Raw genomic sequence first — 14,081 nt, 5'->3', positions numbered from 1 at the left:
ATATTGTGTGACTTAAGGTAGTGAACCTTTAAAATGACACATGGCAGTTTCCGTATGATTTCATATGTGATTTGGCATTCTTCAGATGTAAATATAGCGCAACGTGCACGATGGCTTTCCATAAAAAACAGAGAATGCCGAAATTGCAAACAGAAAACTTAATAGATAACTTGCCAATTGTCAATTTGGGTCCGCTACCTTATTTCATCTGATATAGTGATACACATTGGTAAATCTGTTATAAAATAGATATTTGACAGTTAAAATCCAGTTTGACTTTTAAGCTTGTAAGCATGAACATTCCTTAGTACTCTGTACTTCAAATGTTGTAAATATATTCATTCTTTCTAAACAATTTACAAGACATTGCTCAAAATTAGCAACATCTGCGAAAAAACTAAATTTCAAAACTTTTTTGACAATATGATTTGTATGGCACCCAATCCTACTTATATAATTTGAAATGATATTTGATTTACAACACAGGGTGATATTGGTTATGAAGTTAGCTGCACATAGACCAGCTTTTGTAGTTAAAAACCGTGCGTCATTCAGAGTTGGAAAGTTTTCAACTGATGTATTTTTTATGCCCCCGAAGGGAGGCATATTAGTTTTCAACTGTCTGTCCATTAGTTCGTTTGTTCGTCACAACATTAACTTTTTGCATGAAGGCACTTTACTCGTGAACCTGACTGCACCCAGGACGTTCAAACTTCACATGCTGATAGTACTTATTGAGTACATGACCCCTACTGACTTTGGGGGTCACCAGGTCAAAGGTCAAGGTCACCAGGTCAAAGGTCAAGGCGCTGCGGGGGCATTTGTCACCATTAGTGACAGTTCTTGTTTTTTATAATATTTGTTGCAGATATTTGTGCCTAAATATCCTGTTCTTTAAAATTTATGTTTTTTTTATAATGATTAATGCATGTTGTTGTCATGGGATTGTTTTATTTTCTGTTATTTCTTTTCTTCATTAATTATTCAACAGTCTTAGATCAGTATAATTAAAGAATGGTTACTTACATAAGTAATTTTTAAAATAACATCGAGATATGACTCTAACTTTTGATGTTTTGTTTCATTCAGGTGCGAACGTCTACTCCAGAAGTGAGAGAGGCAGAGAAGAAAGGGTTGCTATGGATACTGGACGAGGAAGCCATATTCCCAGGGGCAACAGAAGACTCATTCATGGACAGGTTTTTCGGTTACCATGGCGAACATAAAGTGAAAAGTAAGTTTTGCTTTTCACAAAGTTTATATATCTGAATTTTTTTTTCATACTTTGCATTTAGCGCCATTTTTCAACAGTATTTCAGTTATGTAACTTATGTAACCTAACCAGCTTTCCTAATTCAATTCTGTCCAAGTACTAACCAGTTCTCCACAGGTAACTGCGAACTTCCACACATGAGTCAGAGGTGGAGGACAAATGATTTCAGACACTGTCTTTTTATCTGAGAACGTACACCTCACATAGGGATCAAACTCGCAACCCTTCCATCCATAGATCTGCACTCTGCCCTTAAGCTAAGGGCGCTGACTCTAACATAATTATGTTAGGGTGTTTACAAGAACCATGTCTTTTAGGGACTTGTATTGTCAAAGTCTGCATATGCTGACATTCAGTTAGAGGTTGGTTTTGCCAAGGAACCTCTTGTTCTGGGGTCTTCACCCACCAGTTATAGTTGAAGTAGTTCTTTGACAGCTGTCCTGGTTTCAGTTTCAAACTAAAACGAAATGTGAGATTTTGTAAACTTTAATAAATTTCAGTGCACTTTCAAACATTACTATAAAAGAGAAGGAAATTATATTTAAAGGAAGGAGCATTTAGTGTTTTCATGTAAAAAAAGGTCCGTTGAATAGACACACATGGAACAGTGCCTTTTAGTAGTGTCATTTTGAAACTTTGAATAAAAGCCATTTTTTGAGTAAATTACAAAGAAGCTTTTCACTGTCAGTAGAAGAAATATTATGTTCTTAATGAGTATGTAAAACATGTTTTGCATATTTCACATAGATATTTTTTGTATTTGTAGGAGACAGCCTGCTTCGAAAGGCATCATCTCTAGGGAACACGTTCATCCTGAACCATTTCCAGGGCACCAACCCAGTCCAGTACAATGCTGATGTTGATTAAAGGTGTGCAGAGAACCCTATTCCCAAAATAGCAACACAAGTCTGCAGGTTCCAAAAAGTGAGAACTTAACTCTGTTATACGTCCATCTCTGAAGAGGGGCCATATTTTGTGAACACCCAGAGCGGTCGGCGCGTCCAAACATGTCGTCCTCTAAGTCGAACAGTTTCATCGATCTTCACCAAACTGCTGACAATGTTTGTGGCAAAATACTTGGCCAATTTCGATAACCACCAAATCCCCTAGGCCTCCTGATTAGGCCCTTGATTAGCAGTTCGATGACAGGCGTATTTTGTGACAGTTGGCACTCTGTTTTGTTATACTATGCATAACACAAAAGAAATGTTAAGGCAGTATGCATAGTCATGTCAAAATATCACTCCTGTTAATTTAAGAAAAAGTCGCTGGTGCTGACACATTTTTTTCGGGCCTTTTGTCACACAAAGATTAAATGGATTTGTTGCACATATTTTTTTAAACATGCTATATTGCTTTAGACATATCCATTTACTTGTTTTTAACTGAAATTTATGTTTTTTAAACTACCAGATTGGAAACTTCAATAAAACTAAATAAAATCATAACACTACTTAGCATAATAGTGGAGGCTATTTATAGACTGGTTACCTTAAGTTGAATCCCTGTTAGTGCCACAGTTGGGTATTACTCTATGAGTATATTGTAGCAGTATTGATATTCAGCTTTGAAAAATGAACTAAGGTTCAACTTTCTTGCCAATTTAGCGGGGAAAAGACAAGATTGCTTGGGTAGCAGATCTTTTGATCATTTCATTAAAGATCCACCACAGAATAATTGTGCTCCTTTATATTGCCATACTTCATCAGGTCAAACTTTAGAACCTAGGTGTAACATAAGAGATTTTTCCTGGACTGGCCAAGTGAGTGAAAGATCTGAGCGTGAGAGAATAATGTTAGACTGTAAGTTATTGTTATATGTAAAATTGTATAAAAATGATCTTTTGGGCGAAAGCATAAATACTTAAGAGATAATTGAGCCGTGCCATGAGAAAACCAACATAGTGGCTTTGGGACCAGCATGGATCCAGACCAGCCTGCGCATCCGCGCAGTCTGGTCAGGATCCATGCTGTTCGCTAACAGTTTCTCCAATTCCAATAGACTTTAAAAGCGAACAGCATGGATCCTGACCAGACTGCGCGGATGCGCAGGCTGGTCTGGATCCATGCTGGTCGCAAACCCAGTATGTTGGTTTTCTCATGGCACGGCTCAATTATGCTTTAATTTCATTCCAGGGCTAATATCAAGGAACTATTCAACAGCGTTAAGGCACCTGTTGGAGGAATGGTCAGTGGGTCTATAGTAGGAATGGAAGGTTCCACTTCACTACGAAGGGTGGGCAGCATGAGAAGAACATTCATGTCTGGTACAGCTGGACTCAAGAAACGATCCATGTGCCTGCAAGTAAAATTCCAAGTGGTATGTACAAATCTATAGCTCTTTGTAAGGTTCTTATATTTTGGGGCCCTACATGCCAAGTGGTCTCTTGCCCCTCACTTGCTTGGGTTGCTGTATTACAAAGCCATCCAAATGGGTTGCGGAACATTGGGGGTTCAAGCCGGGTACTTGCTCTTGCTTGAAATGATGCATGAAAATAAAAGACCTATAGTCTAAGAGGACTTGAGAAACAGTGCTTGGGAAAAAAAGAATATTTGTGTTTCTTTTATTAACTTAATTTTAAAGATGATTGACTAAAATTGACTACACAATTTTTTTTGTGTTGATTAAAATCAGAAGATCTTGAAATAATTTCAAATTTAGTTAAAACTTTAGCACAGTGTTCAAATAAAAAGTTTGAAAATATTTCAGAGTCTTTAGTAAAGTCATAACGAACTTTATACAGTTTTTGATATCTTCAAAAAATAAAAAAAGCTTTTAAATTTACAGGATACTATTATTGAGACATTGAGAAAAACCAAATGTCATTTTATCCACTGCCTACTGCCTCAAGCTAATGCTGGACTGTGCGAGCTGAGCCGCCCGACAGATATGGCACCTGAGAAACCCGACGATATACTAATGAATGTGACTCTAGTCCGAGCTCAGTACAGAGGCAACGAAATCCTGGAGTCAGTCAGGATTCATAGACAAGGTAGAGTTGTCTTTCTTTGTTTATTTTGAACTGTCCAAATATTGACAATTTTACCAGAGACTGCTACTTTTATGTGGCATCATTTCAGCAGGTGTAATATTTATCATTCAGTGTTTATTACACAAAGCTGTTATATCTTGTCTAACTTTTGTGAGTTTGATTTTTGCCTTTCAGTAGGGATAAGGAATTTGGCTAGTTATGCACAATGATTAAAATATTCCTAATGTACAGTATTAATATAATTGAACAGAAGTTTCGAAGCCAACTCGTAACCAGGATAGATTCCTCTTCCAGAGAAACCAGTACTTTAAAGTCATAAAATTTTGCAGGGATTTTATTTTCGATATATTCCCTAATGGTCAGCATTGGCAAACGTAAACACAGAAGTATTTTCATTGTTAGAAATAGCCTTACATGTCTCACAAGTTGGCCATTTATACTGAATATTCTACCATTCGAGCGAATCTTCAATTATAGAAATACGTAATTTTACAGTACTTGGTCCAAGATTATAAATAAAGTTTGGAGACCAGTCTAAAAAATTCTTGCATCTGATTGGTTGAATTTAAGCTCAGAAATAGACCAATGACTAAACAGCATTACAAGAATTATCTCCAAACTCAAGTTTTATAGCCCCTGACCCTTGTGTCTTACCCTGCTGAATTTCAGTATTGAACTGGTCCATTTTTCGATTTGGACAGTACCATTAACTGTCAAAAGGGGTGCTTACCAAAAAGATACTGACTGAATGGCGAACAATGCAGATCATGATCAGACTGCATGGATGTACAGGCTGATCATGATCTACACTGGTTGCAAAGGCAGAATCAATTATGCCCAGCATGATAAAGGTTAATATGATGAGGTAAGCTTCCATGTTAAGTGGGGTTTAAACATGTCACTTAAGGTTTGAGCTGCTGTCACGTTTTTCACTTCTCTGTAGCTTCTCATATATCTATAAATAGAAACAAAGTACTTCACTGAAGGAGAAGAATTAACAATATGTTATTTATCTCATTAAATGCTATACTAAATTTTCTCACAGTCAGGTAGTTATATAACCTGCTGTGATTAATTACCAGAAGTATGCTGTGATACACATATGTGTTGTTATCACACAGTATGAGAAAAAAAATATATGTGAATTAACTTTGACAGAAGGATTGTGTACTATGTGCAAAATGTATGAATGAACTTGACATGCTGGAACTGCGTTACACAAGCCAAAAAAAAATGCTCATGACTTTCTTGGATTACATAATTTGGACAGTGTAATTTGAAAAAAATATATGTGGGAATACAGTTTTCTTGTATAAGTGTTTCATAGTTTAGCCTTAATGTGTGAAGTATATAAAGACAAACGTACATGTATGCAAACATATTTATCAGATACATGGTTTCAGGTTTCCCGGACCATTTAACTTTCGGAGAGTTCATACAGAAGTTTGAAGGTCTGGTTCCACCTAGTGCCAAACCCACCCCGGATATGAATGAGAAATCAGTGAGTATACTAGTAATATACTTTGTAACAATCTTTAATGGTGCTACAGTGAAATACTACTACCATGAGTGTCTGTGGCTGAAGTACCAGGGCCGACTTCAACAGGTTACTTGTTTTTATCTCACATAACATTCTAGCATTTCCATTGGTTATAAGTGATCACATGGTGGCCACTTATATTTCTGTTGAGGATCATTAGATTTTCATGTTGATATAGGCTATAGATAAGTGCTTGATATAACAAATCAATTATAGGGTATGTTAGTGAACCTCCACGGAAACATACGGGGTCAGTATGATAAATATGGTGACTTGACTATCGCCTCACCCCCCCCCCCCCCCCCCCCCCCCCCCCCCCCATTTATCATACTGACCCCACATGTTTCCAGTTTCCATGGGGGTCACTAACAAACCCAATAATTAATAATGTCCGCAGTGGTTTTCTTCATATTTTCTGTGTTCAGATCGCTCAAAACTCATAATAGTTCGAGCATTTCGCTCATCTCAAGGGACTTTGAGTGATCACTGTTTTACTGTAGTTGATTTCATCTTTATCTGAAGAAAAAGCTGAAACTATATTGAGGCTGTTCTAGATTGCTTGGGAATTTATCTATCACCATGCATAAGGAAAGCATTCCAATCTCATTGCACCTTAAAAGGGTCATTCAAATCTTAAGTTATTATGAAGATAAAAAGTAGCTGTCAGGGCCTCAGTTGCTTACCAGTAGAAGTGACATACTTTCTTAAATTGGAGAAGAGTGCAAGACAAAACTCCCAGACAAAACCCCTCCCTGTAATTTTTGTTGAGGAACAGATTCCTTCATGCAGTGGCTACAGATAGGACAGAACCCCTCCTGTTGAAACTTCAAGGTGAACAAAAACTCGCCTGCTTAATATCAAGGTGAACAAATCTTGAACATATAGTAGGAAACTCTCCCACTCTTCTTAACGGAGGTAGTCTTTCTTTCAAAGTTAATACATATATTTTTTCTTCATTGTCTATCCCGCTCAGATTCACAGAAGGGGCTATGTCCACTTTGAATTTTGAAAGGGAGGAGTTTTATCGGCTTTGAAATTTTAACAGGAGGGGTTTTATCCCACCTGTTAAAACAGCAGAAAGGGGTTTGTCCACTTTATCAAAAATCCTTAGTGAGTGGTTTTGTTTGACTTCCAGGGGAGAACTTTGCACAAAGCAGTTGGAAAAATATACCATGCAGAACATTGATTGAAAAATCACATCTGAAATGCATTTCAGCATTGATTGAAAATTCACTTGAGAATTTTCGAATGTAGAAATTCTCACACCAGAGTTATCTTGTCTAGTGATCTTGACAAAACAAAGTTACAAAGTCTTTAATTTCTCATGATATTCATGATTACATAGATGAACGATTAAAGATTCTGCATATCTCTTTATTTATGTGGAATTTTTAATGTAAATCCTTTAGTTAAATGATCTGTGTTTGTAAAATTGAGAGTGGTTTACTCAATGAAGAGAAAGGTGTACAAGTTAATGAGTTTGATTGTCTATTTTAGTTTATACATGGGAAATACAACATGCCGATAATTTGAAATCGTTTTATGATGGGAATGGTTCATGACTGTTATGTCTAAACCTAAACAGTCATAAATATACAATTCGCAGTCTAAAATTCAGCACAATGGTTTGAGATACAGTATAACAAAGGAAGTATGTTATTTTTCTTATTCGAAATGGAAAGGAGAGCGGGGCTGGGGATATAGATTTACCCTTGTATGTTTGCCCATATCATGAACATTTTGTGTTTGCAATTTTTCGGTCATTACAAGACCAAATTTGTTTAAGCTCTAACAGAATGTAAGATGATCACCAAAAATGTAAGGACGATTTCTGTGTTAAGACAGAAATTTTTGAAGGGGCAATAAGCCGTTTGTCAATTTGAAGAAGCCAGTCCAGTTAGCTGAGTAGGTAAAGCATAGAGCTTGAGATCGAAAGGTCATGAGTTTGACCTCCAGGTGAATGTATATTCTCCATGAGGACTTGAGGGAAGGTGTGTCTGCATGAAGTCATTTAACTGACTGAGTCATGTGGAGAAGTTGTCAGTTGACAAATGACCATTTGCCCAGAGTCCAGGAACTTGTGTTAGGTTAACGGACAGCCATTGCGCTACCAAAATTACAGTCGAACTTCAATCGCTCAAACTCAGATAATTTGAACACTACACTTCATTTTAATTCATTATCCGATTGCAGCAAAATCCTTGTATAATGTTTGATGCCAGATAATTTGAACAAATTTTGCTTGTCCCATCATTTTGAGCAAACGAAGTTTGACTGTACTGAGGAAATAGGTGTTAAACCCATGAAACAATCATGTTAATTTGTGTAATACCCACTTGGTAGGCAAGAATTTGGTCAAATTTTAAAAGCAATGTGTGGGGTATATGATCAGAAATTTTATGGTGGTGATTAAGAAAGTGATCCCACAAACAGATGAAATGTTGTGTCACAGTATATATAATATTATTATCCAATTTATGCAATGTTTTCATATGAAATTTTAACTTTTTTTTGCCTTTGGCCATGGTTATCTATGTATCGTTATTGCAGATCTCTTAATTGTGTTGAATTGATATGAAATTTGAAGATTTGTCTGGTGTAAGTTGTGCCAGATTTGTTGATAAAGTGACTTCAAAGAAATTAAGATTGTTGGTTTCACAAGTTATACAAGAAACTGAAGAAAGCAAAAAAGAAAGATATTTTTTCAAGGTATTATATATATATATATATATATATATATATATATATATATATATATATATATATATATATATATATATATGGGTGGTTCACGAAAGTAGCAGATACAACAAAATTCTTGCCAGGCATTAGTTGCTTAAAAAGTGTGATCTACATTTTGTTAAATGTGAATATCTTTTTGGATAATAAAAAAAGGATTTTGACAAGGTAAAATCCTGGATTTGAACACAGAGTATTTATTTGATACTTCAGATAAATTAGTTTTATTGTATAATGTCTCTTGTACTTCCTTTGTACAAGAATTTTTATAGAAAATTTTAGAAGACAACATTTATGTCCAGAAAAAAACTGAACACAGATAGTTATAGGTATTATGAAATACTTTTAATGGTTTTGAATTTTGTTAAAATTATCACATAGACAACAAGAGAAAGTGTTAAAAGAAATTTTATTCCTAGTTTATTTTTAAGCTTAGAAGCATAATTGTATCCAGTTTGTTGACATTTAATACAAAATTGCTGATGTCAGCAGTTTTCAAAATTATTCAGATGCAAGATAATTATCAATCAATTTCACTCCAAATTTTAGGCTATCAATACATTAAGTTAACAGTATTGTATACACTCTAAGATACATGTATTATAAACCATAAATCAACTTATACATTTTTTGGAGGAAAAACATACATATGGGTACAGAAATGTTGACATTATAGATATTATGGGAAAAACAGCAATGCAGTCATTATGTGTGGGGGAAAAAACGATTTTTTATGTCTTAACAAAGACTTTGTTAGTCTGCCAGGGAATTTTGAGTAAATCTATTCCTATTTAATTACCTGACTAACTTAGTTTGCTAGTATGTTAAATTAGTAGTTGATAAAGGCCAAGTATAGTTAAAGAATAGTTGATTGGCGCCCTACTGGTTTTTTCATTGGAGGGAACAGAATAAATAAAACTGACTTCTTTTTCATTTTACATAAGAACTATAGTATCATACAGGCCCAAGAGAAATTTTTTAATGTTTTTATGAAGTCTTTTAAGATGGATTTCTTTCTTTTTAGAAACCAAAAAATTTAGTAATTTAATTTTTTCCCCCCCAACATCTGCAGAGATAAATCACAGACTTTTTATTGCAGACATTTTGACAAAAAATAATTCTCAACTAACTTATGGCTCTTGCATTAGCTCGTTTTAAATTCACATGGCACAGTTTTCCTTGAATATGTTAATTTGTCTGTATTTAACATGTGTTGCATACAATTTCTGAGAAATTTCCAGACATTTGACAATGATTTGTATTTTTAACTCTCTTAACATTTTAAGATGCTAATTTATTTTGTCAATTTGTTTTCCAGTCTGTGATACAAATTGTGGAGAATTTAGACATAGACAAACTCAACTATAGGATTGGACTTAGTAAGGTAAGGTGGAGTTTTTAAAAAAATACATTTTAGAGTATGGTTAAGGTTTTTTAATGACTTCTGTTTGTTTTCACTGTAGTTTTCATAGTTATTTAAGAATATTATTAAAGGGTGTTTCTAACATGACACTTTTGTTAGATTTAGTATTTCATACCAAATTAGTTATTTTTTCCTGCAATCATCCTAGTTTATAGTAAATAAAGGAATTAAAGTCCCTGTGTGCTGAGATATGCACAATAGTATTAAATTGATTATTTGATATAATACCTGTATTATGTAACAATTGTTTAGAAAGCCTTGAGACATTTTCTGTGAAGTGCTGCTTTGGATTATACATTTCTAAGGTTTTCTTTTAAAAATGTTTGGCTTGCAGACATGGCAATAATCAGATAGCTATTTCTTGTGACTGTAAATGCATAAAAATTTTAACGACTTGCACAGAATTTGGCATGCATGTTTTCGGATCCTCATCGTTTCTTTTTAATGTTGATGTTGATAAGAAATGATGCCAAAAGATTTGTTAATTGAATCAAGATAGAAACAGTGTGATAGCATTATTCTCACAGCCGCAGATTAAAATTTCAGTCAGTAGCTAGTTTTATTGACCTGCCTGAAAGTAATATTGGCCACAGCACAAGTATAATTTATTTATATAAATTTTATAATACAAAACCCTTAAAAATCTTGCCATTTTTACCACCCTTTACGTAAGGCTACACACTGTTTTAAGGTATACGTAACAAATGTTTCTTAGTATGTGGCCTTGGTAAAAAAAACATTGCTTTGTGTTGTCATCAGCAAATATTGTTCCTGTCTTTGGTTGCAAGTACTAATTACCTGTCAATACTCCAGTAGACATTACCTAGCTTCCCGGAGCATCTTCTAATTATGTTCAATAACTTATCTATTCAAGTTGTCGTTTTTCATGTAACTTTGCTAATTGATACAACATTTCTCATTGATGTAGCATTGTTTTTCCTAGGAAACAAGAACAGCAGTGTATGTGATAGAAGTGGTAAATTTAGCCTATCCTCAGAACTTTGTCATAAGATTTTTAAGTCATTTTTCATGAGGAGAAGTTGTCAGTTGTAAGAGTGGGAATAATGTATAGGTCACATGGTTAGAAATCTAGTAGTGTTGATTTGGTCAGCCGGGCCCATACTCATCTATCTTTAAAGTCAGAAAGTTAGACTTAAAGCTACTTGCTCACAGAAAGGTTGAAATTTTTTTAAGATGTTTTTTCCACCGAGTTTGTCATAAAGAATGTATATATCGCATTGAAAAAAATGGTTTTAAAGTAAGTGAAAATAAATGTTAGATATTGGTAAAAAAAAAAAGCAGGAAGAATGTTGATTTTCTCCATTATTTCAAAAGCGTTACTGGTCTCCCTTTTGCACATTATTTTTGTTAGTGTTTTAGGATAACCTGAAAAAATTATTGTCAATAAGTTTGTACCACCGGTCATTTTTGAAGTACATGTACCTACATTCTATGGAATTTTGAGAGAAAATTAATTTCACCTAAAATGTGTGAAAGAGTTGCTTTAAGAACAGCTGATTTTCAGCATGTAACTTTGTTTATAAATATTAAATTTGTACTGTCATCATGTAAAATTTGGCTGAGCTGTATGCAGCTGTAGAATTAAGGTTCATGCAGAGCAGTGACAGAGAAAAAACAAAATTTGAGCCTTGCCATGAGAAAACCAACATAGTGCATTTGCGACCATCATGGATCCAGATCAGCCTGCGCATCTGCGCAGTCTGGTCAGGATCCATGCTGTTCGCTTTCAAAGCCTGTTGCAATTAGAGAAACCATTTACTTAGCAAACAGCGGATGCGCAGGCTGGTCTGGATCCATGCTGGTTGCACATGCACTGTGTTGGTTTTCTCATGGTGTGGTTCATTTAGCATTTTAAAGTCTTTATATGGGCTTCAGAGGCCAAGGGCTTTCAAATGACTGGCCCATCAACGATGTTAGTTCAAACCTCTTTGGGTGTAGAATTATGCATGTGAGGAAGCCATCCAGCTTAGGCTTGTAGAAGGTCAGTGTTTTTTCCCACAGGTGCCTGCGTGTGGTGCCTAAAATGATGTCCAGAGGTGTATCTGGGATCCTTCTCCACTGTGAAAAGCTGGGAATGTCTTCATGTGACCTAAATTGTGTTGGCGTGACTCTTAACCCAACTGAATTGTGAAGTCGTTAGTCTAAAGTTTCAGACTTAAAACGTTGATGAATACAGGTCCTGGTTGTAATAGCAGATTTTTTAAGAAACTGTTTATCTTACTGAGACAACGTTTATGAATACGGGCCTTGGTGAAAAAAAAGGCATTTATCTCAACTTGATGTAAAAATATCATTTTATTTTGCAAACATACTTTGTTTGGAGGGCTTTTACTGATCTGTGTTGTCTGTGTTAAAGGTTTTACTTGTGTCAGTTATAATAGTGAAACAAAAGTCAGTGACTTAGCAATTTGTTTTAAGTGTATCAAGATACATCTATATTTTTTTCTAATGAATACCCTAGCATTAGCAATGCAGATGTTTCAAGTTTAACATTCCATGATAGCCAATCAATTTAGAATATCTTGGCATGAAAGTTACTTTTCGTTTTACCTATAGGATTGTTCCTGGTACTGTAAACTATTAAGTTTTTACAAAGTTTAATTATTTTTGCTTTTTTATATGCCCAAAGGGATGTATTATGTTATGACACCGGTGTCTGTCCGTTAGCGATTTTATGTCCGCTCTGTAAATGTTGAAACCCTTGAAGGATTTCGAAGAAACTTGACACAAATGTTCACCACATCGAGACGACATGCAGAGCGCATGTTTTGGATGGCTTGCTTTAAGTTCAAGGTCACACTAAGGGGTCAAAGGTCATATGACTTTGTTTCATGTCCGCTCTGTAACTCTTGAACTTCTTGAAGGATTTTAACACATGCAGAGCGCATGTTTCGGATGGCTCGCTTCAAGGTCATGATCTCACTTAGGGGTCAAAGGGCATACCTATGGACGTATATTGCTCCGCATTGCTGCTCTAGTTTTCTTAGGGTCAGCTAGACTGCATTGTATTATTCAAAGAACTATAATAATAAAACAAGGTTTGAAACTTTGATAAAAACATAGAGTGACCAGTTATGATAAATTCATTTGTTTTATTCAGGTATTTCTATGCATTATAGCTTACAATAAATGAAAAAGTGCACATATGGCATTGCAGCATTTCCAATACTTACTCGGAATCTTTTTCAGGTTTTGTTAGATTTTCTTTATTTGTCTGAAATTTTAAGAGATGATAGTACTGTTTATTTGTATAAAAGGCAGACAGATTTAAAGATGCCTTCTTGGTTGTTAACACCTTTACTGAAATACCTCAACAAAACATTCATTTGTCTACCAAAGGCTGAGTATGACTATAGTTTAAGTCTCAATGATTTGTGCACTGGTGTTTGTTTAGGCAATAAGGGTGGTCCCGGCTGGTTAACGCAATTCTGATGGACACGGGCTTGTTTAGACAGTTCAGGTGATCATCAAGTTAGATAAATATTTTGGCTATACTTATGTTTCTTTCAAAAATCTCTCAAAATCAGTGTCTGTAGTTTTAGTTAAATTTTAAAGCCTGTTAAAAAGATACTCATTTTACTGGATTAGCATTTAGTTTGCAGGTATGCACTAACCAGATCTGCAAATCCTCTTTTGATTTCATTGTTTATTGAAGGAAAAAAGTTCAGCATCAACATAAACTTTGGACATGCCAACTAATTAGCATAGATTTAAATCCAAGGAAATTATCTTTTGAGATAGAAATTTAATTCTAAGTTGTAAACGTGAATGTTTAATTTTATTGCTGTGCATTTTTATTCTTGCAGGGGAGATAAAAATCTTCAAATCGTAATAAACAACTAGCATCTAAAATAAACCCCAATTTTACATGCATCTGTTAAACTGTACTTAAGATTTTAGATGGCTTGTGTGATTTAGTCATCAGTGAAAAAATTGTGCTGAAAGTTTAAATGCAGAAACAGACAGAAATATATGAGAAATTACAAATTTAGACAGAAATTGGTTTAAGAATAATGAAAAAGCATTGATAATAACTTAGTTGGAATTTGGAGTTATCCTCAAAGGGTAGGTAATATAAGTGTAGCATCACTTG

The 14,081-nt window shown here is 34.8% G+C and overlaps 1 protein-coding gene across 1 annotated transcript in view; it reads left to right on the top strand.

Moving 5' to 3' along the window:
- Positions 1-14,081, top strand: part of LOC123535487 (unconventional myosin-XVIIIa-like) — a 113,962-nt gene that overhangs the window by 65,245 nt on the left and 34,636 nt on the right. The window contains 7 exon segments of the mRNA XM_053519244.1: positions 1,090-1,234; positions 2,040-2,197; positions 2,263-2,264; positions 3,409-3,592; positions 4,061-4,265; positions 5,669-5,766; positions 9,863-9,928. Of these exon segments, the coding sequence (XP_053375219.1) occupies positions 1,090-1,234; positions 2,040-2,197; positions 2,263-2,264; positions 3,409-3,592; positions 4,061-4,265; positions 5,669-5,766; positions 9,863-9,928 (858 nt within the window).

Source organism: Mercenaria mercenaria, chromosome 12 (genome assembly GCF_021730395.1).
Source record: "Mercenaria mercenaria strain notata chromosome 12, MADL_Memer_1, whole genome shotgun sequence".
NCBI classification, from domain to species: domain Eukaryota; kingdom Metazoa; phylum Mollusca; class Bivalvia; order Venerida; family Veneridae; genus Mercenaria; species Mercenaria mercenaria.
Note: the sequence above shows the minus strand (reverse complement) of the source record. Positions and strands in the feature narration are given on the sequence as shown.